The sequence below is a fragment of the Aspergillus wentii genome (assembly GCF_001890725.1).
Source record: "Aspergillus wentii DTO 134E9 unplaced genomic scaffold ASPWEscaffold_7, whole genome shotgun sequence".
Classification (NCBI taxonomy): domain Eukaryota; kingdom Fungi; phylum Ascomycota; class Eurotiomycetes; order Eurotiales; family Aspergillaceae; genus Aspergillus; species Aspergillus wentii.
Window position 1 is genome coordinate 1,781,475 of NW_024467838.1, and position 26,056 is coordinate 1,807,530.

Below are 26,056 nucleotides of genomic sequence, written 5' to 3' on the forward strand. Positions count from 1 at the left end.
CAAAGGCCTGCGCCAGCAATAGCTAAAGAAATAAGACCATCTTGTTAAATCGGAGAGACCAGGCTCATATGCGGAGTAAATGTCAACTGCAGTCTCATGAAGTCAAACATATCGTGTATCTCCACGGCCAAGAATAATGAAGAAGAAAGCAAAGAGAAAGAATGTGAAGAGAGCAAAACTCGAATAGACACGACTTTATCCCTCGCCGTCTGCATCGAGAGAATGACTCCTATGAACGTGCGCCTGGTTCTTTTCGTTGAGACTGGAATTCGAGGGCATCCGTCGCGGGGAGTGTACTGTTTGGTTATGGATAGAGGGAATTGACAGCCTTTCATTTTCTTTGCCGCTACTGTCAGTTTCCGTCTCTCCACTCTCTACACTCTCTCCACTATAATCGCTAGTCTTGCTTCGAGAGTTAATAGCACGGAGCGTGAGGTTCAGTTCACGCTCCAGCTCCTTTTGGCCATTGGGTTGCTCAGAGGCCGCGTTAAGCTTCTTCCTATACGCCCGTAGCGTGCGGCACACCTGCTCAGTGGACATGTCCAGACTTCCAAACTCACTTTTTTTGGAATGTTTAGTGTGGGGACGATGATCCGATGACGGTTGCCGAGCAATGTGGCTAGTATGTGCAAGTCTTCTTCCAGAGCGAGGACTGGGAGGTGACGGCGATCTGCGAGAATGCTCCCGTGGCGTAGAAGGAGTGGGAGAGCGGTGGCTCGACACGGAAGGAGACGGTGAGGGAGACGCTACACGACCGCTTTTCAGGGAGGAAGGAGTGAGTGAAAACTTGGACAGCTTCCTGCGTACCAGCGGCGGTGAGTGACCACGTGCAGGAGTGGGACTGGCCGCCAAAAGGTCCGGTCGTTGAAACTCCGCAAGTTCAGACCGAGACAAAACGCGGCGCAAAGGAGGTTTGAAAGCTGTCACCTCCTTCGTGGGCGTGTCATCATCCTCTCGAGCGTGGGTCTGCACCACATCGTGAGCCTGCAGGGGCTGGACTGACAAGTCCCACACCATGACAACTCCGTCAATACCGGCACTAATTAAAGTCCGCTTGATTGGTTTTTCTGAGTTGTCTGGTTTGTTCTCCAATAGGAGCAAGGCGCTCATTCCTTCGGTATGCCCAAATTCGCCAGTAAGAAGTACTTGTCGCTCAAGGTCATACACGCGAATTGACTTGTCTGTGCTCGAAGCCCCAATGAGCAAATTTGGACTTTGTCCTGGTGTCTCAGCGGCCACCGTCAAGGTGTTTATGACCACTGTGTCACTTGATTCAACATCGGTGGCTCTAAATGAGTGGATGGGCCGACCAGAATGGATATCGAATTTGTGAACACATCGGTCCATGGTGGAAACGATCAGGATGTCTGGGTCGTCGGGTGAGATGGCCATTGACATAGGTGACGATTTCAGCGTAATGACTTTAGATACCAGATAGGCAATTGCTGTGGCACCATCTGCCTCTCGAGTAACCCGTTCCCTGACAAGTACCGTGCGGTCAGCGGAACACGAAAGTAGCTTTTCTCCATCGTTGATGAAAAGAAGCTGTCCCACGGATCCGACATGATCATCCATCGTCTGAATCAGTTGAATCGTGTCATCACATTTTTGAAACAGCTGCACGATACGATCACGTCCACAACTGGCCACCAAAACTGATTCCGGGCTAGAGTGCACAGCAATGTCGGTTATCTCTCCTCCATGGGCTCGCACTTCGTTGACGCATTCCCATGATTGCCCTGAAACAACCCTATATATTCAAGATTAGCAAGTTTGTCTCCACTTCATAGAAAGGAAAATATGGTCGTATATACCTTAAGACACCAAGCTTATCGCCCGAAACAAAGCATTCCATGTCATCCACGGCATGTAGCGTTCTCATTTCATTTGGCACGTTGTCATTGTTCCCTGAAGACTGCTCAAAGGAGATAATTCGGGACTCTTGGCATTTTCCTTCGGTATTCCAAAAATTCACAGAGCCGTTGGAAGACCATGTGTAAAAGTCGGCGTTCAGGCTGTTTGGGGTCTGGAGTGGACGAATGCCTAGTACGGAATCTCCGTGAGCAGGTATTGTCTTCTCAGCCTGACTTTGCTCGCCATCCTCATCCAATGCATCGATCGGGTAGAGCTGAATCCCACTGGTTGCGTCAACAGTGACCAGATGGGAAGACAGAGAGCCCATGCAGGCGATAGAAGGCCCTTTGTACTTTTGCTCGGCCGAATTCCTCCCAGTGGAGCCTGGTGAGGATGGAGCTGATCCTGAAGATGATCGCAAATATTCAAACGAAAACCTTCGCATTCTCTTTCCACGGCCTCCAATCCATACCGAAGCTTGGTCTGAATCGACGGCCAAGGAAGTAATAGTAAATCCAACGAATTCAACAGAGGATAGCTTTTGGCTTCCCTCGCTATCATTCAAAAAGCACAATGTCCCTGAATCGGTACCTAGCACGGCCTCATTTTCTGAGATACTCGCAACGCATGTAAACGTATTGTCACCCAAAGAGCCCAGAAGGCAATTTCTTCCCGAAAGCGCCTTGGGGGCAACATTCGGGGAGCTGGGGGTTGATTCCACATGCAAATGAGATTTAGTTGGCGATCCGGGTCTGATCTCCGGGAGCCGCCAGACTTTCACATGCCTGACACCTGCACTGTAAAATGGCTTAGTTCCGGTTCAATTGACAATAAACACACACAACAAAAGACATACGTGATCAATGCTTGACCCATCCAGCACATATCACGAACATATGTAGTGCACTTGTTGGTCGAGTGAAGCCGCGCCGACCCATTTTTGGGATTGACAGCCCACACGAAAAGAAATCCGTCATTGACATCTCCGAGCGTAGCCAGATACTGAGAGCTGGAATCAAATGCAAGGCCACGAACTCCAAACGTGTGCTCGTTGATAATCGAGAGGGGGATATCGGACGGGGAATCTTTCGCCGTGGAGAAGATCAAAGCCCTGGGATTGTAGCCAGTCTGGCAATCTTGTCAACAGATGTTCTGGATATTTTGTCGCCTGCCACAGCTTTCATTCTTACCTCTCCCACCGCAAGGAAATTCCCATCGGGACTAATTGAGACACTGGTAACCGCCTTGATTCTCTCTCGCGACGACCATGGGCGGGGACTGCCAGTGTCTGCCACCTCACTAGATGGAGAGTTGTTGTGGCTATTTCCGGTTGAGCGTAGATTGGACAGGGACCTCGCCCTAGCATCAGGGGTGGCTGGAGGAGTCGACTGGCTATAAAAGGAGGTGACTGGATTGATGCTGGTCGCGGAGGGACGTGCTTTGAAAAATCGCTGTCTCATGTTATTCTCGTCGTCCAGCTCCGACAGGACAGCCGCGGATCCAGCGCAGAGAGCGAACGATTTGCTCTGTTGGTGGCTGGAGAAGCCATTGGGTGAGGTCGTCGTTGTACCAATGATGGTCTGGAGGGACAATGTCGATTGATGCTGCGCTGGTTTGTTGGGTGACTTGGCCGGTCTCAGAACGGGGGAGTTGGAGGGCGTAATCCTGAGAGACAAGCCCGGCCCGGTCATTTTGTGTTTCGCACTCGAAGAATGGCTCGCCATAGCTTCGAGGAGTGTGATCGCAGATGGTAGTTTGTAATTCCCCTCAAAATCCCAAGTTTTTCACTCTTTTCATTTCAAGTCGTGGTCGCATTGGTCGCGGGGAATAGAATCGTCTGTCGGGACGTGTAGAAGCCCAACGACCTTAATTTATGGCCATCCAAAACTTCAAGATCGACGAGATGCAAAGAACGGGAAATTATGACAGGTATATTCGAGCGGATTCGAGATGGTGGAGGCGTTACGAGTCGCTGCGGTCGGCACTGTGGGAAGAGGGTACGGTGAGGGGAAGGAGGAGCTCAAGGACAGGACAATAAAGAGAGAGAAGGAAAGTAGACGAATTGGATTGAGAGTGAAGAAAAGGGAGTTAAAGGAATGACTAGAATGATAAAAGGAAAACAGAGGGAAGAAGGGAGAGAAATGAGATTTGAGAGTGTGAAGAGAAGAGAAGAGAGGAAGAAGAAGACGAGCGACAGAAGGTAAACACACGAAAGGGCGAAACGAGAGATGCAGGCTAGGTGCATTCCACAAGCCACCAGGAGTTCCCACTAGAAGAGCGCCATGATGTACAAACACCAGGCCATTTTACGGAGCAATTTAGGGGATCTCCAAAGCCACTACGAGATAGTCGCTAGCAGGTTAACCTTGAAGGTCATCCAGCCGGCTGGGATCAATTACGAGGGGATGCGTGATCAAGAGACTCGATGGAGAATAAGAGATAGGCAGATCGATAAACCTATACAGACTATCTTCCATGCTCTACAGTCTACACATCCATTTGAATGACAGTGACAGGTCAATAGTCTCATTATTTCCATCACATCCATCCAGAGTTAATCTGAATCTCAACTCAGCCGAGAAAATCCCAAACGAACCTTTGGTGGATCGGACTATCAGGGCACCAAGTGGCCCGTCCGGAGCTGCTGTGGGGATGCCAGGAATGACGGGAAATTGGTGCATTCAGGCAGTTTCAATCAGTTAATAATAAATGATCAGACGGAATAATTGAATATAAGATTCAGATGTCAATAGTTAGATAAAGAATGTAGGGATACGTCAATTATTAACTGTATTGTCTGTTCATGCCCGATTCTATCCACTCTTAGGTATTAAGCGACCCGTCCAGTGCTATTTCGGGCGTTGATAGCCATCACTGCGATTAATTAGTGAATTAGAATTATCCATCTATCATATCATCCTCATCTATCTCTACATCAAGGTTTTGTTTATTCCTTGAAACCATGGAATGTTCAATATGGCTTGAGATGTGACATCATGTTGATCACTGCCATCTATAGCCTTATCAGGTGAACCTCATTCATGTGTTCAAGAGAACAAGTATGTTCAATATTATAGACCATCTGGCCATGTAATGTGACATTCTATTGTACATGGATTGAAATTAGTCGAAGATACAGATAACAAGTAGAGCTTTTCCATACCCTTTATATGTTCAAGAACGGTGCATGACTCTCCTCCCATGGATGATCAATCTCAATCGACTGGATCAGTCCCTCATGTGCCAAAGAACGTAATTGGACGTTAACTTTGAATGGTTTAGGATGACAGATGAACCCGGGGAGGAAGTCAACTTTGAGCTCAGCCTCCTTGCCATCGTGAATCGGTTTGCTAATTTTAAATACAGCAAGAGATTGCGCGATGGTCAGGAAGATAGTTGAGTCTGCTAGAATTCGGCCTGGACATACGCGACGTCCAAATCCAAATGCGACATTATGCGGGTCTGGCTCGGGAATATGGCCATCGGTGTCGAGGAAACGTTCTGGCTTAAAAGCCATCGGATCGGGATATGTGCTAGGATCATGCATAAAGCCCCTGTCAAAAGTCAGTCCTGGTGGGAAAAAGCCCAATTGCAATAGTATTTTTTTACCATATATTAGCAATAATGACCGATCCCTTTGGAATAAAATATCCTTGATAGATGTCGTCGGCAATTGACGCGTGTGGGACACCAGTTGGCGCAACTGGCTGCCATCGGAGGACTTCTTTGACCAAGGCGTCAATATAGGGCAACTTTGCTCGGTCGTTAAAGGAAGGAAGTTTTGTGTTTCCAATGACTTTGTCGATTTCGTGCTGAGCCTTCTGTTGAATCTCTGGGAATAATGCCATTGCGAGGAAGAAGAACGACAACGAGGAGACAGTCTGTTTAGGTGAGCACTTGCGTTGATAAATAATGGGGGAAAGAAGTTACTGTATCAGCACCACCAGTGTATAGTGATGAAGACGACAGTTTCGCCACATGTTCCTCCTCAGAACCAGGAATTACTCGTGCATTTTCGAGTAAGCTCGCTAGGACGGACGGTTCATGAGCGGCGCTCTTCATCTGCTGCTGTACAAACGCGTAGGGAGTGTCTATGGTCTTCATCAAAGTCCTTCTCCACTCGATGGCTGCTTGCTTAAACCCAGCCCCAGGAAACCAGGCTGGTAAGTATTTCACTAAAATCATTAGAGCCCCCTCATCCTAAAGGTAGATTATTATATCAACTCACTTAAGGGAATAATGTCCACTAGCCAAGCACCCGGGGTTGCCGCCATGGAAAGCTGCGTCATGGCATCGTTGGCAAGATCAACCAGAGGGTCGTTCGTATGCGGTTGGATTGTGTAACCATATGAAATTTTCAAAATCACTGCCCCCACCTCACTGTCATGACACGTTCAGCCCAGCTTTAGTCCAATCGAAAGGCTGGGAGAGTGGCAGGTTACTCACGTTCGAATATGCTGCAGCAACGCATCTGGTTCTCGCAGCACCCGCAGCAAAAACCGACGAATCTCAACCTCCTGTAGAGAAGTGAAGCGAGCGACGGCAGAGCTCGTCCCCAGGGCTCGATGCAATGTCTTGCGATATGTGCGGAATCGATCCGAGTATGGTAGCAATCCAAGAGTATCATGCCAGCCAATCCTAAATAGGTTAGAAATGACAGTATGTCATACACAGTGGATGGCAATATTTACATTTCCCCTGCAAAGGCCATCTTTGGCCGGGAAGAATATATAGCAGATCGCTTTTCCATGAGATCGATGGTCGTTTGGACATCATTGAGAATAATTATTGTTTTACCAAGAGAAGTGACTGAGCTTATGGGTCCTAGTAGCCATTCCGGACCGTTTAGCGATTGCTTTGATAATGGTACTGGTATATCTATGCTCACGAGACATACCATAAAGATCCTTGTGCTGTAGCCAATGCAGCCATTCCTGTCCCCCTCGTCGTGGGAGATCAGCAATATTTCCCACCAAAAACTTTGGTGAAGGTCCTGGTGGAAGAGGTACAGGAGGCTTTCTCAACAAAAGTCGGACTATATACAAGCCGACGATGAGGATGAGAGCAAAACTTGCAACTGTTGATGTCGACATGCTGCCTGGAAATGTGAGTTGCATCTCTCATAATTATTCAGATTCCTGGGACAAGATGCTGCTATAAATACCCTGACAAGTGACCACTCGAAAACGTAACTGGCAAGGCCTGCGAGACTCGCAATAAACGAGGTTCTGGCAACACCCACTGGACATTTCCGTCCAAACAATGGCCAGTACGCACGGCATCATGCATGCTATTTCATCCAATATCCCTGTAGCTATGTGATACCTAATGCGGGGTCGATGGATTAGCGGTAAGTCTCTTTATAGAAACGAATAGGTCTCTTTGTCCTGGACAAAGACAAAGACAGATCCCAGGGGGCTCAGAATGTATCTATCACTTGTTTCGAGGGTTAGATTTCCACCATATCAGTCCATTTCTGTGAGACACTTAGGGTCCCCCTTGGCTATCCCTTTTCCTGCATCTCTTCACACGAAATAAAGAGTGAAAAGGGCTATCTCAGGTGCTGAGGTGTCCTCGCAGTGTTTATCTGTATGTAGACAATATTAGATCACGTGTTGCTGCCTCAGGCCGCCGTGCATTCTAGGCCTTTTTGGGTTTTCTCCAGACTCATATTATTGACATTCGACATCTTTCTTCTTTTCTTTTTTTCGTCCTCTCCACCGTCTCCAGCAGCCGTCAAAATGCCTTCTTTTTGCGCTGCATCATCGAAATTGGCATTTTCCACAGTTATAAAAAGTGTCTTTCGCGCAGAAGTTGCCCTCGAGCGTCGATTCCCCGGCTCTCTTTATCACCAGAATAATTCTTTCCCTCGCCACCAACTCCAAACCAAGCGACATTTTTCTCACATCCCAACCCTCCGTTTCCCAGAATCTCATTTCCAACCCTCCCAGCCTGAATTATCGTCCGCTTCGAACGCCTCTAGCGCACAACGTCCACGCAGTGACCGACCGAAGAGTCCCAAAACTAGTCTCGATAAACCTCCGATAACCAAGAAGAAGAAGCCAGAGGGCTGGCAAATCCAGAAGGGTGCTTTGAAAAAGAAATTTAAGGAAGGATGGAACCCGACCAAAAAGCTTTCTCCGGATGCTATCGAAGGAATTCGTCAGCTACACGGTGCATCGCCCGATAAATTCACGACGCCTGTTCTCGCGGAACAGTTCAAGGTCTCCCCAGAGGCTATCCGCCGGATTCTGAAAAGTAAATGGCGCGCATCCGAGCCTGAGATGGAGGACCGACGCAAACGATGGCAGAAACGTCATGACCGGATCTGGAGTCAAATGGCTGAGCTGGGTCTCAGGCCAAAGACGAAGCGAACCAATCCTCTTTCCGATTCCAATATATTGTACGATAAGGATAGGACGGAGTGATTTGGTGTTGCTCAAGCCACTGTAAAACCACTGTATCATAGAAACCACCCTGTATAGAGTTGCATATGCATTCCTGGCGTTGTCTTAGTTGAATCGGCATTACAATTTAGTCCGCATTAATCTCACACTTATCTGATCTAGAATACATTAGAAATTATTCGTCCTCTAAAGTAATCATCAAAAGTAAATCTTGCAATTCTTCAGCCACAACAGCGGTTTTCTGCGCCACCGGATCTCCATCCTTTCTCCGGGCCACGAGAGCACGACTCTATCTAATGCCACCGCCCAACTCTCCGGCAGGACGCATCAAGGCAGGACAAACTCTCTGACTGGTTCAGACAACTTGCCATTATCCAACTTCTCCCCAATCGATATTTGCCATGAAAATGGTCCGTTTTATCTGACAGAATGCCCAGGTCGGCGTATATATCTTCTTCTTCTTCTCCCCAGCGTTGCGCTTGATCCCATTATTCCAACTCCTGAAAGTGGCGGCTGGTACCCACTCTCTATCTACCCCAAACTCCCCGACATCTGCTGCTCTCCTGCGCCCACATGGTGACCTCGCGACCCTCGCCATGCCATCGGACATCCAGGTCTTTGTGAGATGGAAAGACCAAACCATTTTTGCGGGGGAGGATGTGGAATGTACAATTACCTTCAAGAACGTTGCTGAGAGCAACACCGAGTCCAATCATGGCCCTCAGTCCCAGCAGCAGCATCACCAGCGAAAGCAGTCTCGCGTGGGCATGGTCAATTCGACTTCCGATTCCTTCTTCTCCCTGAAATCGCCTCAGAACCTCTTCAGTCCGAGTCGCCGCTCCTCGTTCGCCAGTCCCCCAAAGAGACAATCCCACCGGGTCTCTTCGTCGGTCAGTTCCCCAGTCACTGGGTCGCATAGCTTTCCGCCTCCTTCGACCCCTCGGATTGGGCAGTTTCCTGGCCACAAGCATAAACGCTCCGTATCGATTCTGTCGATTGATAGTGAGGGAGGGGGTGATAAGACACCAGTTTCGTCTTCTCCATACAATAACCGGCCCAAACCGACCAGGGGTCATGGACGCTCTGCGAGTCTCCAGATATTACCGAGGAGGACTGAGAGTCACGATGAGCCTCTTTCAAAATGTACAGCAGTTCCCGTTGCAAGCTTTAAAATGTTTTATTTGACTAATGATTTTTGATGTTTAGCAGCGCGAAGTCCCCGGGGCTTCCCACACCCCGAGTCTCCCATCACCGCATCCCCTACCCATTTGAAAGTCGACGTGGATCGGCCGATGAGAGCCGGCCGCTCTGGACCGGGTGTATCTAGTCCTATAAGACAGACTGAGTCGCCGCGCACCGCTCGACGAAGACCTCAACTACCCCCAATAGACTTCAAATTCCCCGCAGCACCCCCTCCTGCAAACGAGACGAACAATAACCCATCCATGACTCCAGTTGACGAAAACCCTAGCTCCGCCATATCAACAAAATCGAACGCATTACCTGCGCAAGGTCAAATACCTCAACTGGCGCGAATTATTTCTACGTCAAGTTTGGCAGGAAGCCACAGGAGCAGTGGGGAGTTTTACTCTGTCAGCGACCATTCATCGGAGACCCTTCAATCCGAATATACAAACTATTCCATGCAGGGGATGCGTTCTGGTCCTTTTCGTCACGGCCGACATCATTCCAGTGTAGAGCCTAGTGTGGCTTTCGTTAATAGCCAGACGCTTCTCATGGGATATGCCCAGGTCAGCGCTTCATTTACTGTTGATGGCTCATTAATCAACCAATCCATATTCGAAGATGTCAAGCGGAAAGGAGTGGTTGGTGGTCAAGCAAATGGAGCTGGAATGTCTGGTAGTGGGGCTTCTACGGCAAAAGGACGCAAAGCTGGTGGCTTTTGGGGAGCTCTGAAATGGAATAACATCGAGGAGTCCATTAGCAGTCTCCTGTCCAATAACGAACTGGATGGCTTGCGAGACATGAGGGGTGTTTCCTCGTCACGGTCTATACCGCTATTGTCAACATCACAGTCTTTACTGTTCGTTGATCTCCGGCTGGCTCCTGGAGAGGAACAATCCTACTCGTTTTCCTTCACTCTACCAAGAGGTCTTCCTGCTAGTCACAAGGGAAAGGCCATCAAGATATCTTATAATCTAGTCATTGGCACCCAGCGACCCAGTGGCTCTAAAGAGCCTCAGCGTGTCAATCGAATCAGTATACCCTTCCGTGTGTTCAGCGGTGTGAATGGTAGGTTCCTCCCCTCCAATTGATGTCTGGTCTATGTCTAATCTTTCTTAGGCCAGGGTGATGTTCTGGGACATGATTTAATGTCCCCTTACGTTCTTCTCCGCGACGAAGCCCGGGTACAAAAGGTCGGGTCCAGTCCCACGCCAATCGCGAAACCGAAAAGCATCGGCGGACCAACATGGACATCGGCGCCCGAATTCTTGTCGTATGTCGATGAAATCCTCGACCAGAGCTCACGGGCAAACTCTTTGCAACCCCCCGATACTCCATTAGAAAGGCAGGTGAGCCACGACGATCTACCTATTCGCTCGATCTCCTGCAAAGATGCAATCGACCTAGCGATTCTCCGGAGCAACCAAGCTATTCACTCATCGCGCAGCCCTAATAGATTTGAGATTGCGCGTAATGGAAAACGGATTGCAGTCGTGGTGCTTAATCGCCCAGCTCATCGACTAGGCGAAACCATTATCGCAACAATAGACTTTGACGGTGCTGCACTTCCTTGCTACGCTTTACGGGCGACTCTGGAGACGTCCGAGAAAGTCGCGCCTCACCTAGCAGTGCGGTCGAATGCTAGCATCCACCGTGCTACGCACCGTGTTCATGCGTCCTTTTTTGAAAACACACTATATTCCACCCGTGTCGTCTTTAGCCCTGCAGTTCCTATCTCTGCCACTCCCAGCATCCTGACCAGTGGGATCAATCATGAATGGGAATTACGTTTTGAGTTTGTGACAAACAGTCTGCACAGTGAATCTGGATCCCGGCCATCTGGTGTTGAATTACTTGGTGCAGTTTCCGAGGACGATCGTGGGCGGATCATGACGGCCTTGGATAACCTGAGCTGCGAATCTTTTGAAATCTCGATTCCTCTCACTGTGTATGGTGAGACTGTTCGAGAGCGACTCCCAGAGGAGAACGAGGGCTACTCTATATAATGTGAACTTGTTTTTGTGAGCTGCCTTGATGGTTGAAGCAAGCGTGCCTCTTTTTTTCCTTCTTCTTCCTGTGTGTTAAAGTAGATATCCATTGTTTTCCCATCATGATGGGATATGTATTATGTCCTAAGTGCCATTTCCATTCCCTCCAGACCCCAACCACATTGCTTGTAACTACCTAAACCATCTCTAGTGTAGCAGCCCCTGTTATTCCCTGTTTTCCATGAAATGCAAGGCATACATACGCGGCCCCGATTGAGTTGTCGCTAATCGCGAGCATCGGGCGGTGTTGTTGGGGCAACGGGCCTTTTGCCACTCTGGATGGGTTCCTCCAGCATCATCCATGGATCACGACCTTGGGGGAGGTTCCGCTTGAGCGATCGTGGAGATAGGCGATCGGAGCTTAATAGCTTTGATATTACAGGGAACAAACTCTTTGTTTCTTTTCTTTTTCTTCTTCCCTTCCCTTTTTCGCGTTTCTCGTCGACTTCAACTCCTTGCTGTTATTGTCTTCTCGGTAAGAGAGATCCTCCCCTCCCTGTCATCCGATCCGTGATATCATTTCTTCCCTCCAACCCAGTCCCATCCTTTCTAACTCTTGGTTTTCCGGCATTGGAATGTTAGGCGCAGTTACAATCCGCAGCGCATACGAACCGAGCTCAAAGCGTCACATTCCAGAATCCTTGTGTCAACCCCCGATAACCTAAAGAAAGGAGGGGCATATTCAACCTCCCGTCGTCCCCTCTGACGAAGGAAAGGAAATAATGGCATCATTTATCACCACCATGTCTGTCCCCGTTCCCCCTATCCAGTCTTCTTCTCACACTCCTGCCCCGCCTCTACGACAACCCCTCCACACCTTCCCCCCATCTCATGACTCCAATACTATCAACCGTTCCTTGGGTGTTCCCCTCGCTGAACCCCCTTCTTACCTTTCGCCGGCGGTTCGCGCTATCAAACAAGGCTCATATGGACTGACACCTCCCAGCAATGCGCGCACCAGAGCCCCGTTCAAGCCGCGTTCTGCGGCTAGGGGAACGAGTAGCTATCAGCTGAGACAATTTGCCGAGGCGACACTTGGAAGCGGAAGCTTGAGGAAGGCCGTGAAACTTCCCGAGGGAGAGGATTTGAACGAGTGGCTTGCGGTCAACGGTGCGTCAGATTGATGAATGGTGGAATGGACGTGTTTGCTCATGGTAAATTGTCTGCAGTGGTCGATTTCTACAACCAGATTAACCTTCTCTATGGTTCTATCACGGAGTTTTGCTCGCCGACGTCATGTCCAGAAATGAAGGCCACAGATGAGTATGGTTGATTGCGGAAATACATCGGGGCAATATAGCTGACGGTGGATCAGGTTCGAATATCTTTGGCAGGACTCGGAGAACTACAAGCGACCGACCAAGATGACCGCCCCGGGATATATTGAACATCTAATGAGCTGGGTGCAGAGCAATATCGACAATGAGCAAATGTTCCCTAGTCGAATCGGTAGGTTACACGCCAACTTGGACTTGTTCGCCATCGTGAACGACGACCAGATTTACTAATTTGATGCGACTCAACAGGTGTCCCCTTCCCCAAGACATTCTCCAGTTTACTGCGCCAGATCTTCAAGCGTTTGTACCGAGTGTATGCGCACATTTACTGCCACCACTACCCCGTTGTCGTTCATCTTGGACTGGAGCCGCATCTCAATACCAGCTTCAAGCACTACGTTTTGTTCATCAACGAACACCGATTGGCAAGTGGGAAGGATTTCTGGGGGCCTCTGGGAGATTTAGTAGACAGCATGCTGCGGAGTGACTAGTAGTCGACGGCAAAATCTTCGTCCCAAAGGAATCTGGGTTTGTTAAATTTTTTCAGGCATGAGCTGGGGGCGAAAAAAAAAAAATGTCTGGGCCTTGCTAAGAGAATAATATCGGCGTTTGGGGTGTTGGGCAATGGGCATTCCTATTAGCATAGTCTCTCTAGAGTGGCCGTCTGGCGTTTTTTGTCACGGTTCCGTTGATGTACACGATGACGATCAGTATATGACGTATCAATGATAATCTGAAGCAAAAACTATCTGACTGTAGACTGTTGTGTTGGAAGAGAAGGAATTAAAAGCAATAATAATATGTCGTAGTCGTCGTGGTCTGCCGTAGTCGCTGGAGTAGCCGAATTCTCGGCGTGTGCGGAAACTCACGTGACCGCCAGGCCGGGAGAAGTTGGACGTCGACTCGCTTCATCGCAGGGAAGCAGACCAACGGCCATTGCACCCCTCCGAACGTCGTTCGCTCGTCTCGCATCTATCCATCCTCCTCCCTTTCGAGGCCTTCCGTCACATCTCAGTCATCATGATCTCTGCTCGAGTCGCCCGCGCCGGCCTGCGTGCCTCCACCCAGCAGTTCTCCGTTCCTCGCACTGCCGCTCTCAATGGCTTGAGGACCTATGCCACCCCGGCCCAGGAGGTCAAGCCTCCTGTTGCTCTCTTCGGTGTTGACGGCACCTATGCCACTGCTCTGGTACGCGCTTTTTGATCGAGTTTTTTTCTTTCCCTCGCAGTCTCGTGGAATACCACCCCCTTCTCACCCGTTGACCCGAGTTCGTTGAGCCGCATAAAAACGGGAAAAACTGGCGGACAACACACGCAAAACGGATCCTACAGAGACAAAACAAAGGGTAATAAAGCTAACTAGCTCGTGATAGTACACTGCCTCCGCCAAATCGGCTGCCCTTGACCAGACCTCCAAGGCTCTTTCCACCCTCGGTGAGACCTTGAAGGCCGACCGCAAGCTGGTCACCATCCTCGGTGCCCCCACCCTCACCGCCAGCGACAAGCAGCAGATCGTCCAGGAGCTCCAGAAGGTTGCTGGCGGCGCTGACAAGGGTGACCTCCTCAAGAACTTCCTCAACACTCTCGCTGAGAACAATCGATTGGGCTCTCTCCAGGGTGTCTGTGAGAAGTTCGCGACTCTCATGGGTGCTCACCGTGGTGAGGTTGAGCTGAACATCACCAGTGCTCAGGTACGACTACTGCCCTTGAATATATATGCGAGGGTTAGAATTGGGCAGTTTGAATACTAACTGTACTTTAGGAGCTCGACAACAAGACCATCTCCCGCCTCGAGAAGGCCGTCTCCAAGTCTGAGTTCAGCCAGGGCAAGAAGCTCAAGGTTGTCTCCAAGGTACGTTATACCACCTTGGCAGGTATTATCCAATTGCATGCTAATTTTTTTTCTACAGGTCAACCCCGACCTCGTTGGCGGTCTCGTTGTTGAGATTGGCGACCGCACCATCGACCTCAGCGTTTCGTCCAAGATTGCCAAGCTCAACAAGGCCCTCACCGATGCTTTGTAAAATAGATTACTTATTATTTGTGCCAATTTTGTCATGAACCTTCTCCGCCGCGCGGAAACTCGAGTTCTGGAGGTCATTTGAAGGAATGATAGTTTCTTCTCGAGAGCGAGGTGAATAAGGATGTAGACAGGAATTCTTCTTTTTTTATTCTTCCTTATTCCAAGATCCCTTTCTAGCAACCGTTTGGAACAAGGGAAGGGCCAGTTCTTACTTTTCTCGCCTCTTGTCTCTTTTGTCGCGTGTGCTGTAGAATGGTTTGGTCATTGATTGTCGTCTGTCCGATTAGAGAGAATGAACATAGCTCGAACCCTTTTTTTTTCTTTTGTTAACCCTTGAACTGCAAAAGTAGATTTGATAAACTTCTATCGATGGTAGAAACGTAGATTCCGCGGAAGCGCCTTTTGACGATGAGATAGATGCTGGTTCATACTCCCAATGAACCATCTAGTATGCCTGTCCAAGTCTATCACGTAAGGAAAAGACTTTCATAGAATTTCAGTCATCTAAAGGATTACTACTTTATACCAACTATTGTTTTCGGAATTGGCTGAGGCTGTTCACGGTTGATATATATAACCTCGAGTGAGCACTGACTTAACCTTGAAATGAGAAACTCGGTATATTATCCCTAAGGAATCAATGATTTCGTTAGTAGTGGCTTAATAGTAGCAGGCGAGAATATAATATCCAGTGTATAGGTAGTTAGTAGATATAAATTCAGCATTACGCTCAAGGCTAGTATTCAGGGTCTTTCTGGTACTTGAATACAGAAGATAAATACCTTCAAACACCTCGAATAGCATGCTCTTTTTGGCTTAATTAACACGGGGATGGATATATAAGCATGTGCTATCATGGCATATGCAATCTGAACAATGTTATCGGTTCATCCGAAAGCGTGCTACATATGTATACAGTGGCTTGGGCAAAGGGGGCGGTTATATAGAAAGGCAGTGAAATATGGAATGCAATCAATATATTCAACTCTAGAATCTAGGTTATAACTGGACAATTACCTATATATTCATCAATTCCCCACTGTGTCCTCGTCATTTCTGCTCTCACACCGTGATATCGTCTCACGGCCTTAAGCCGTGCCCAATAAACAATCTAATGTCCGTTCGGGGTGCGGTCGGCTTCTGTTCCAAATTCGTCTTCATACGCCCCCATAGATACCTCACTCCTCACCCGTTGCAACTGACCTTCGACGTAGTTATTGACATGCTCTTGTGTCTGACTCTCCGAGAGATCGCGATCTTCCTCCCCATCTACGGCTGACTCAGGCCCAGGTGTGTAGCCGTTGAACGTGGAAGCAAAATCACTACGATTTCCGATGGACCGGCTGGTAGACGACCTTCGTACACTAGGTCGGCTGCTGGTACGTGGCCTTCTAGAACGAGTGAAGATATCGTCAAAGTAATGGGACGCTGCTGCGAAGGGAGACCGTGGTGTCTGAGGCAAACGGCAATTGACACTACAAAATTGTTAGACTTGATCAAAATGACAGAGAGTAGACTTACCCAGTATCGTGAATCACCTTGGCAATCAAACCAGTCCAGCCGCATTGATGGGAAGACCCAAGCCCGCGTCCAGTGTCTCCATCAAAATATTCATGGAACCACATGTAGTCCTTCCAATGCTCGTCAAAATCGAGCAGATTGGACCCGTCGTTGACTGCCCGGCGTCCCTCATCGTTTCGCGCAAACAAATGCTGCCACCGATGCTGGATTTCCTCTGCTACATGACCCAGATGCATGTATTCCCCAGAGCCCGTGGGACACTCAACCTTGAACGAGTCGCCATAGAACATGTGGAATCGCAACAGTGATTCAACCAACAAGAAATTTACGCACAGCCAAACAGGGCCGCGCCAGTTGCTGTTGCCCCCGAAAAGTCCGCTGTCAGACTCACCGGCCACGTATCCAACCTTGAACGTCTGGCCGTTCACATCCATGGAGTACGGATGCTCTTCATGATATTTTGACATTGATCTGATGCCGTGCTTTGACAGGAACTCGGTTTCATCAAGCATTCTTTTGAGAATCTTTTCTAAACGATCTCTACTGACCAGGGACAGCAGAAGTCGGTCGTCCTTTCCACGGCGTTTCATGTTTGCAATATTGCGTTCTGCAACGTCCTGTTTATTCTCGACAAACCAGTCCAGTCTCCGTTTGAAGGACGGAAATTTGTTGATCAATTCGGGCTCCAGCGTGAGAACAGCATAAAGTGGAATCAACCCAACTAGAGACCTTACTGGGAGCTGTTGGATCCACGGCGCTCCGTATGAGATGGCATCGTAATAGAACCTACCCATGTTAGTTGCTGAGCTTATAGAACAGAACCTGGGTTGACATACCCATCCTCCTGGTTCCACAAAGAGGCTTCCTCGTCCCCAGCTCTAAAAGTCATAGCATCGCTGATGAGAATGAAATGCTCGAAGAATTTCGACGCAACTGACTTCTGTTAGCACATTTGAAAAATTTCAGAGCGGAGATAGTTGCACTTACTATCTTCATAGATCCGTCGATGCTTGGCCAGTTCAAGAGCAATGTTAAGCATGGTCAGGGAGTAGAAAGCCATCCAGCCAGTGCTATCGGCTTGCTCCAGGACACCACCTGTTGGGAGAGGATCGGACCGATTGAAGAGTCCAATGTTATCCAAACCGAGGAACCCGCCCTCAAAGACGTTCTTGCCTTCTGAATCCTTACGGTTGACCCACCACGTGAAGTTCAACAATAACTTCTGGAAGACACGCTCCAGAAAGTCGAGATCTTGCCGACCGTACATCTTTCGCTCGATCTTGAATGTTCTGAACGTGGCCCATGCATGGACAGGCGGATTCACATCACCAAAGTTCCACTCATAGGCTGCGAATTGCCCATTGGGATGCATGTACCACTCCCGGGTAAGGAGGTCTAGCTGCTTCTTTGCAAAGTCTGGATCAATCATCGCGAGAGGGATGCAGTGGAAGGCAGTATCCCAAGCTGCAAAGAAGGGGTATTCCCAGGAGTCCGGCATTGAAAGAATATCATCAATGTACAGGTGCTTCCACTGCTGGTTACGGACGTTTTTTCTTCCAGGGGGAGGGGGTATCAAACCCGGGTCTCCGTTTGTCCACTGATCCCAGACGAAGTGATAAAACTGTTTGGTCCACATCATGCCTGAAAACGCCTGCCTTTGGATATTTTTCAAGTCATCGCTCATTGGAAGCGGGCTGATACGGTCGTAGAATTCGTCGGCTTCCACCTTACGCTTCTCAATAGCATCGTCAAGAGCTTCTTCATCAAAAAAGTCTTCTTGCTTCCGGGATAGTCGGAAACGGATTACAGCACACTCGCCAGGAGGGATTCCTTCACCCTCATCAAAAGCATACCATGCAGCAAACTTTGTTCCCTTATTGTCAGGATTAACGGCCCCCTGTTCCTCTTCGACAATGTGACGGTGGAAGGCATCCTTGACATATGGCTGGTCGTTCTTGGTGTTCCAAAGAAGCGCGTTGTTGCTCTCATTCTCGGTGAATAGCATCCGGGGAAGGACATCTTCCTCGCTATCACCGAACGCTGGCGCAGGTGAAAAACGCACAAACCTTTCTCCCAATTTGCTGTGCGTTGATTTGGCCGTGAGTGAATTTACCTTCTCAATACAAGGCTTCTCAGACTGGTTCTCGTAGCCCCAAGACCAGGTGTTTCTGAACCAGACCTGAGGAACGATGTGCAAAGGAGCGGGCTCCGGACCTCTGTTATAGGCGATGACACGGAACATGAGCTCTTCCTCGTCATCATCCTCCTTGGCTGTTTCAATGAAGATATCCCAGTATTTGTTCTCGTTGAATATACCCGTATCCAAAAGTTGATATTCACGCTCCAGTCTTGTACGTCGGGCATTTTCATCCACAAGTTCCTGGTATGGAAATTTCTTTTGCGGGTATTTGTAGAGGAATTTCATATAGGAATGCTACAATGAATTTAGTTAGCCAGAGTGTAAGATGTACTCTTATGGATCCACCTACCGTGGGAGTGTTATCGAGATGGAAATGGGCTTCTTTGACACTTTCGCCATGGTTTCCTTGGGGGTTGGATAACCCGAACAGGCGTTCTTTCAAAAAGTCGCTGGTGGAGAGGGTTAGAAAAGCTCTTAGGAAGTCGACTCAATCGAGACAACACATACTCCTTCTCGTTCCAGAAAGAGAACGCAATATTTTGCAGATTGTGGGTATCCGAAACGCCAGCAATTCCATCTTCTCCCCAGCGATAAGTCCTGGATCGTGCATGATCGTGCGAAAAGTCTACAAGAATGATGATACCAAGTAAGCCATCGACCCCGCATGGCATCACATCCAATTTGGGGATGAATTTACTTACAGCTCCAAGCATCTCCATCTTCTCTGATTGTAAGTTAGTAAAAACCCGAACAAAAAAGCAGATCAAATGTTAGCGTGGTAGGAAACTTACGAGTAATCTTCACGAACTGCGGGGAGACAAATGATGATATCATCAGTATACCGGAAAGACGAATCTCTTCATAGACGAGAAACAACACGGGGATTCAAAGGCACGAAAAAGAGACTCAGACGAACCAGTAGCCCATTGCCTCTCAGCGACATAGGGACCCCATTTTTTCCAGTACTTGGTGCGTTCACGGTCCTCCTTCAGCCGTTTCTCCTCCTCTGTCAAGTATTCATGCTTGTCGATTAAAACCATGGCGTATTGAATGGATGTGGGAATCAATTCAATTCACCATGAGAGAGCAAGAAATATAGAAACAGAAAGACGAGAGAAAAGAGAAAGAGGGAGAGGTGAGAACAGGAAAAGGTTGAGGGGAGAAAAGAGGAAGAGGAGATGCGGAGGGGCCGGGCGAACCAGGAAAGGCAAGCTTGTATGTCGCAACGAGTCGCAGCAGCTAGGAATAATCTACAGCAACAGCAGCGGAAGAGAACTCATGACCAGCTGCAGGCCGTACAACTCAGCGCCGAAGTATTTCATTTTCGACTAGTTTCACTGTAGCTGTGCTTATCACCTTGATCGGTAGCAAAGCACGGCCAAGGTCGAGGGCGATGGACGACGTCTGGACTCGCTCGGGCGCTTCTCTGGGGGGAACTTCCAAGGAAGTGGAACCCCTCCATCTGCGGCCCCCGGGAATGACAGGAAGATGCGCAACGATAGATACACCAGCCATCCAGGTTCGTCTGCCGTGCCATGCATGTTGCTGTCGTGATAACAGTTAGTGTAGCATGTAGTTGTATGTATTGTTTCCCAAATAGCGGGGGGTTTCGCTATGTCCGAGTCTTGGGAGAGAACCAGGGGTGTGAATATACCCTGCCTGTACGGAGTGAGACCCCTAAAAATGAACAGAAACCAAAGATAGAATAAAGCATCAACACCTGTGTTCCATAAGCCCCGAATTCAAACACAATAAAACTATTTAAATAATATTATTACAACTCAACACGGCGACAAAAAAACAAATGTCTTCCCGGCTGGCTCGTTCGTGGTCTGACAGATGCATACAGTTTTCCTTGCCAGGTATACCAACCAACAAAAGCAGCAGCCATCAGAAAAAAAAATACCAGTGTGAGCTCAAAAGATCAACAGAAAGAAGATCTGACATCTTCCAGTGCCCGGTCGACGCGGCGCTGGATGATGACAGGGTAATAAAACAAACCAAACGGAACCCGGATTTCTTCAGACATGTCCGCCATATAATAGTAAAAAGTCCGTGAAACACCCCTCCATCCCTGCCCATGTACAGATCCATTCAAACACAACCCTAGCCTGCGGCTGCAGTCTTCAGTCATGAGTTACGCGCCTTGCCATGCATCCGCTGCTGGTCGCTGCGGAAGTACTGGCCCGCGCCGCCTGATGGGGAGCTGGAGAAGGTTGAACCTGCAGCGAGGGGACGGCTGGTCAGATACACTAGATCGGTGACCTTATAAGTTAAAAACGTCTCTCACCAGTCGGTCGGTATTCGCCTCCCCGCTGTCCTGCAACGCCGTTTCTGGAGCTGCTTCCATCCATGACTACGGACTGTCGCGCCTTCAAACGCTCTTCAGCCTCGCGGATCTTCTGCTGGAGCTCTTCCAACTCTCGGTTCTGGATAATCATTTGCTGTCTCCTGGTGGGAAGATTGTCTCGTCAGCCCAACTGCATCACTTCTCTTTTCATGGTTTGTATTCATGGATTGTCGTAGGTTCATTGATTTGTTGCGACAGAACCCCCCGCAGTAGTGTGTTTGGCTCTATATCGTGATACCTACTTGTGATCTATAGTTTGAGAGAGCTGGGGAACATCCGAGTCCAGCGAGAAGGCGCTATCCAGCGCTTCAGAGAAGGCCTGTGCCATGGTCCTGCCATGTCTTGGTCAACGCCAATGTCTTTAGTCTCTTAGGGGAGCAACGGGAAGACGAACGACTGAGGCCGACCGCTTGGCTTCCAACCCTGTTCCGTGTCCGACATTTTGTTTCTTTTTGACTTCTCTAGAAGCTCAACTGGAGTCACCGGTAAATTGCGGAAATAACGACGAGTTAAAAGAGGGGCTGACTCTTAAACCGTCGTGGAGTGGTACGTGGGGAGCAGCGAGCGCGTCTGCGACGGGCGGCAACAGTGTTTCCGATCGGAGAGGGGTAAGGAGGACGAAAAGAAGATTAAATGATTAATATATCTGTTGAGACCAGGACCAGCTGTGAATCTTGAAAAAAAGAGGATTGACCAATAAATTGATCACAAAGGGAAGACAGAAAGGTGGGAAAAAAAAGAGGATGGAGATGCAGTTGTCGCACTATCCAGCCAGGAGGCGCGACGGTTGTTTATCAAGGAGGCGGCAACACCAAGAAGTTGATGGTGATAGCAATTAGTGTTAGGCTATACGCAAGAGCCAGGGGTTTGAGAGACTAAGAAAGACAAAAGAGAAGGGCGAGATGGAGAGGTCCTCTTGGACGGAGAAAAGACAGTGTGCAAGAAGGGGAAAAGGAAGGAGTGAATGAGTGAGTGACAATGGATAGAAGGACTGAATGAATACTCTTTAAGGATGGAGAAAAGAGAGGAGAAGAGAGGTAAAGAAGAGAAAGAAAGAAAGGCAGCAGAAGAAAAGAAGAGCGTTTACCACTGGAGGTTTAGTTGCCAGTCGTTACTATTAGTTAGGAGAGCAAGACGACTCCATCAAAGTTCCATCTGGGTGTCCACAACAACACATGGAAATATTAAGGGCTGCAAGGAGTATCAACTCTGATTCTACTGCTCATCTCTACACATCCATCCAGAACGATATTATTATTCTTCCACAATGCCCCGTCGTGGCAAATTACGGGTGGATTCCATGGTAGTAAACAACGCGCCATTGATGCTGGGCTATAAGGAGAGCAACGGGAGGGGAAAAAGATGTAGGGAAAGGGGGTGACGATTCGGAGCCCCTGACAGCGTGGGGTTCGGGTACTTTCTTTGTGATCCTCTTCAACCTCGTCATCTCATTTAGTTTCGGGTTTTTAGTATTTATATAGATGTGACTGATGACAGTGATCAGTGATCAGATAGGCCCAGAGGACTGGACTGTGTACAAAGAATGTTCAACCTAGCCACCCTATCGCCAGTAGTATACCCGGGCAGAGGACAGACTACAGACTGACTCGAACAGCGCTAGGACACCCAAGATACCACTTGAGATAGAGATGGATCCAACGTGGGACTGGACAATTAATGAGAATGGACAACAGATGATGATCATCCACTCCTTTGGTCGTTTGTTCCTCCGTTGCAGCCCGTAAAGATAGAGAGAGAGAGAGATGAAGACCCTGTCTGCAAATCAATGCACGTAACCTCTTTTTCTTTTTTTCTGTACATCCGCCACCCTCCGTACGTACTAGGCTGACTATGTTCCTGCTTTTGGACTCATCATCGTCATCATCATCTCCATTCCTTTTTGTTTGCCCTGGCAACTATTATTATTGATCTCCATCTGTCATCGTCTTTCTGTGGCCGCAAGCATCGCGTGTCGATCCGTGGACCCGGCTCACGTGATCCCAGCCCTCTTTTTTCTCTTTCCTCTTTTTTTTCCTCTCCGAGAAGGGAAAAGCAAGAAATCATGAGGCCAGATCGAGCGAAGCTCACCATCACCGCTTGACAGCAAGAATCATCGTCTCCTCCTCCATCATCATCATAATCATCTAATATCGGTGTCATGCAATAGTTAAAAAATTACTCCCATCTTCTCCATCGTTTTTTCCTCAATTTTATTATATTTTTTTTTCCCTTTCTTCTTCCCCCTTTCTTATCCCCCAAGCTACGCGTTTTAATTTTTCGTGTTCTTTTTTTTTTCTTGCGCCCCTTTTTGCACTTATGGCCTGAAAGGCTAGGCGTACTTCACCATCGCGTTTTCCCTTGTCGTCTCCCAACAGAACCACCATCGTGGCCCCAATCCCCAGACTTTCCTCCCCCAGTGGCCAACCGGACGGGCAATGGGGGATGCCTCCACTGTCGGATTATACTCCTTTTGAATCGCTGTTATTCTTTCAGTCCCTCGCCACTCTCGATGCCCGCCCCGCTAGTTTCGTCTCGATCTCCGATGTCTTGCGCAACAACCCTTTTATCCGGCATAATGTCGCCTTCAACGCTGACCGCCTTAGCCCTGAAGCTTTAGAGGATCTGTACTCCACCTTGATACGTGATGGACTAGAGTCCGCCTCTGCTGTTTCGTCCTCTGAGCAGCAGAATGGTCATCGCGCGGATAGCCCCGGCTCTAGCAACCCTAGGAAGCGCAAGATTTCGAGTCCCCGACCGGATGGATTCGTCGACAAGGGTGTGGCCCATGCCCGGATTGTTCCGGATTTGGTATCCCATCTCTACGCGAAGTATAAGGAGCTAGTAACCCGGGAGATCAGGAGTGAAGAAAGGAGATACAAGGATATCCGTGATGAGATTGAACGACTACAGGAGGAGCGCCAGGTTCCTGAACCGATCCCGGTCCAAGAGCCTGCGCCGCCAGTAGTTCAGCAGGCGAAGCCGGAGCCAGTTGCAGCACCAGCGCAGATACCAGTACCAGCTTCAGTGTCAGAACCAGAGCCGATGGATATGGATGTGGATGTCAAGGAGGAGAATAAGCCTGTGTCACAACCGGTCAAAGAAGTCACCAAACCTGTTGAGCCTACGCCGGCAATCGTTCAGCGACCCCCAGAGCAGCAACAGCCTAAGGTAGCTGTGCCTCAACAACCGTCAAAGACAACGCCGCCAAACGCAGCACGGGCACCGCCGCCACCGCCTATTCAACCCGTTGGACAGCCACATGGTGCTGCTGGGGGTTTTCAGCAGCAAAAGCAGCAGCCCCAGCAGAAACAGCAACCACCGTCGCAACCGCAGCCTCCTCAACCTGTTACGCGCATGAGCACTGACCAACCACCCCAGCCCCAGCCGGTCAGTGGGAAACCACCATTGGTACCTCAACAGTCCAATATTGCACGGAATGCGCCTCCAACCCCCGGAACGAACGTACCTGCAGCACCCCAGGTTTCATCTCCCTCTGTCGCGGCCGCTGCCGATACTCCTGCACAGACTCCTGCGGTTCCGCTTCCGCAAGCCCCGCCAAGTGCTAATGTCCCAGTTCCTTCTGCTCCGCCATCAGCCCCGACCGCTAAACCAGCTGTCAAACCAGTTGCCAAAAAAGAACCGCCAACGGCTGCACCGGCAACAGCTCCTCCGAAACCTACACCTCAACCAAGCTTCCAGCAATGGTCGCTGAATCCCCCACAGACACCACGCCCCTCTGCACCTCCCCATGGTGCTGCACAGCAACAAAAGCAAGCCGTTGCTGGGCAACCTGTCCCGTCTCCCTTGCCTCCGCAAGTGGCTCAGGCCAAAACTGGAAAGCCATACCAAGGACCCTATCCTCCGGCGCCAGCAACACCCGGTCCTGGGCCTGCAGCAATTCCGCCTGCTCCTGGTCACGGCTTTGAAACCCCGATTGGAGCTGCTCAAGCTCTGCTCTTAGACTCACGCCGGAGCTCACGCGCCCCCCGTCTCTCGATCGATACACCAGGCTCTGTCACTCCGTGGAAGAGGACGCCACGTTTGAGCATACCACAATCCCCTGGGTCACCCGAGCGACCGCGACCGGAAGATGTTAGCCCCATCAGTGAAAGGGCTCCGTCACCGTTTGAGCCTCCGGAGCCAGTTGAACCACCTGAACCTCGTCGCCGAAAACGCCGGCCTACGGAAGAAAAAGGGCGGAACGCAAGCAGCGAACGGAGTACGGATAAGAAAGCAAACAAGACGGAGAAACCCACCCAGTCTACTCGAAAGAGACGCGCAGGTAGCACAACTTCTTCGAGAAGCCGAGGACGATCAATTCTTTCACGTGATGACGAGGATTTGCAAGGAAGGATCAAGCATGAATTGCCCAGTACACCCGCTGGTGTTCCTGAAGTCCCCGAATCAGAGTATCGAGCTACCTCGGGTCGCAGAGGGGCGACAGCGTCATCTCAAACCGAAGAACGACCAGGGAGGGGAAGACCCAAACGCAAACGCGAGCCGAGCGAAGCACCAGAACCAGACATCCTTCAAGCTGAACTCAGCCGCCTTGATTCGACTCAATATGTGCTATGTGCGCGTAACTTCCCGCGGACTGGTGCACCGATCATGAACGATGTCACTATGCACAAGCATGCGTCGATATTCACCAAGCCCTTGACCGAACGTGACGCTCCGGGGTATCGAGACCTCATATACCGACCCCAGGATCTGAAATCGATCAAATCTTCTATCCACCAGGGAAGTAAAGGCGTAGCCGCTGCCACTGAAGCAGCCAACACACCTGTTGCGGACGGAGAATCTCCCGTACCTAATGCCGGGACACCATCTAAGAATGCTGTCCTCATCCTGCAGAAGACGGAAGACGTCATTCCTCCCAAAGGAGTTGTGAACTCAGCACAGCTGGAGAAGGAGTTGATCCGTATGTTCGCCAACGCCATCATGTTCAATCCCATCCCTCAACGCGGGTTCGGACCTGCTTTCCCGATGATCAGTGACAGCGGATCTAGAGAAAGCACACAGGTCCCCGAAGTGGACGAAGGCGGCATCATCAAAGATACCCATGAGATGTTCGATGATGTTGAACAGGCAGTCACACGATGGCGGGCAGCAGAACGGACGGCAGATGAGTTGGCCAGTAAGAGTGTTCTATCTCTACGGCGAGGAAGTCCCAGTGAATTCAACACGGACACTCCGGATGAAGTGAGAGGGTAATGCCGAGATATGCTGCCGTGACGAATAAGGAAATCTTG

General features: G+C 49.4%; 9 protein-coding genes across 9 annotated transcripts; 5 read left to right on the forward strand and 4 right to left on the reverse strand.

The window, feature by feature from the left end:
* Window positions 1–195: 195 nt before the first annotated feature.
* On the reverse strand, window positions 196–3,578 carry ASPWEDRAFT_31278 (WD40 repeat domain-containing protein; the record flags this gene model as incomplete). The annotated part of the gene is made up of 4 exons (XM_040833527.1): window positions 196–1,750; window positions 1,815–2,651; window positions 2,711–2,982; window positions 3,045–3,578. 4 exons carry the CDS (start codon window positions 3,576–3,578, stop codon window positions 196–198), a joined length of 3,198 nt encoding a protein of 1,065 aa, XP_040686044.1.
* A 1,442-nt stretch (window positions 3,579–5,020) lies between these two features.
* Window positions 5,021–6,947, reverse strand: ASPWEDRAFT_117096 (cytochrome P450; the record flags this gene model as incomplete). Its single annotated transcript, XM_040828708.1, has 7 exons — window positions 5,021–5,408; window positions 5,464–5,735; window positions 5,785–6,029; window positions 6,083–6,234; window positions 6,301–6,492; window positions 6,546–6,678; window positions 6,752–6,947. 7 exons carry the CDS (start codon window positions 6,945–6,947, stop codon window positions 5,021–5,023), a joined length of 1,578 nt encoding a protein of 525 aa, XP_040686045.1.
* Window positions 6,948–7,420: 473 nt separating this feature from the next.
* On the forward strand, window positions 7,421–8,446 carry rrg9 (mitochondrial ribosome assembly protein RRG9). Its single transcript, XM_040836270.1, has one exon. It carries the CDS (start codon window positions 7,596–7,598, stop codon window positions 8,280–8,282), a length of 687 nt encoding a protein of 228 aa, XP_040686046.1. The 5' UTR covers window positions 7,421–7,595; the 3' UTR covers window positions 8,283–8,446.
* A 150-nt stretch (window positions 8,447–8,596) lies between these two features.
* ASPWEDRAFT_44464 (putative intracellular protein transport protein (Sat1)) lies at window positions 8,597–11,509 on the forward strand. Its single transcript, XM_040836271.1, has 3 exons — window positions 8,597–9,404; window positions 9,468–10,514; window positions 10,566–11,509. The coding sequence occupies exons 1-3, from the start codon at window positions 8,858–8,860 to the stop codon at window positions 11,450–11,452; spliced, it is 2,481 nt and encodes an 826-aa protein (XP_040686047.1). The 5' UTR covers window positions 8,597–8,857; the 3' UTR covers window positions 11,453–11,509.
* A 728-nt stretch (window positions 11,510–12,237) lies between these two features.
* ASPWEDRAFT_31281 (Mob1/phocein family protein) lies at window positions 12,238–13,262 on the forward strand (the record flags this gene model as incomplete). Its single annotated transcript, XM_040833528.1, has 4 exons — window positions 12,238–12,604; window positions 12,664–12,757; window positions 12,810–12,943; window positions 13,021–13,262. 4 exons carry the CDS (start codon window positions 12,238–12,240, stop codon window positions 13,260–13,262), a joined length of 837 nt encoding a protein of 278 aa, XP_040686048.1.
* Window positions 13,263–13,693: 431 nt separating this feature from the next.
* On the forward strand, window positions 13,694–15,092 carry ASPWEDRAFT_44466 (F1F0 ATP synthase subunit 5). Its single transcript, XM_040836272.1, has 4 exons — window positions 13,694–13,959; window positions 14,144–14,461; window positions 14,533–14,622; window positions 14,681–15,092. The coding sequence occupies exons 1-4, from the start codon at window positions 13,792–13,794 to the stop codon at window positions 14,792–14,794; spliced, it is 690 nt and encodes a 229-aa protein (XP_040686049.1). The 5' UTR covers window positions 13,694–13,791; the 3' UTR covers window positions 14,795–15,092.
* Window positions 15,093–15,750: 658 nt separating this feature from the next.
* On the reverse strand, window positions 15,751–19,818 carry ASPWEDRAFT_44467 (uncharacterized protein). Its single transcript, XM_040836273.1, has 9 exons — window positions 19,371–19,818; window positions 19,246–19,261; window positions 19,156–19,178; window positions 18,962–19,079; window positions 18,804–18,903; window positions 17,302–18,748; window positions 17,151–17,247; window positions 16,315–17,100; window positions 15,751–16,268 (listed from the first exon to the last, which is right to left on the reverse strand). Exons 1-9 carry the CDS (start codon window positions 19,492–19,494, stop codon window positions 15,905–15,907), a joined length of 3,075 nt encoding a protein of 1,024 aa, XP_040686050.1. The 5' UTR covers window positions 19,495–19,818; the 3' UTR covers window positions 15,751–15,904.
* A 730-nt stretch (window positions 19,819–20,548) lies between these two features.
* On the reverse strand, window positions 20,549–21,530 carry ASPWEDRAFT_661381 (uncharacterized protein). Its single transcript, XM_040838835.1, has 4 exons — window positions 21,199–21,530; window positions 21,047–21,136; window positions 20,745–20,905; window positions 20,549–20,676 (listed from the first exon to the last, which is right to left on the reverse strand). The coding sequence occupies exons 1-4, from the start codon at window positions 21,243–21,245 to the stop codon at window positions 20,585–20,587; spliced, it is 390 nt and encodes a 129-aa protein (XP_040686051.1). The 5' UTR covers window positions 21,246–21,530; the 3' UTR covers window positions 20,549–20,584.
* Window positions 21,531–23,246: 1,716 nt separating this feature from the next.
* Window positions 23,247–26,018, forward strand: ASPWEDRAFT_175655 (uncharacterized protein; the record flags this gene model as incomplete). Its single annotated transcript, XM_040831394.1, has 1 exon — window positions 23,247–26,018. One exon carries the CDS (start codon window positions 23,247–23,249, stop codon window positions 26,016–26,018), a length of 2,772 nt encoding a protein of 923 aa, XP_040686052.1.
* Window positions 26,019–26,056: the final 38 nt, after the last annotated feature.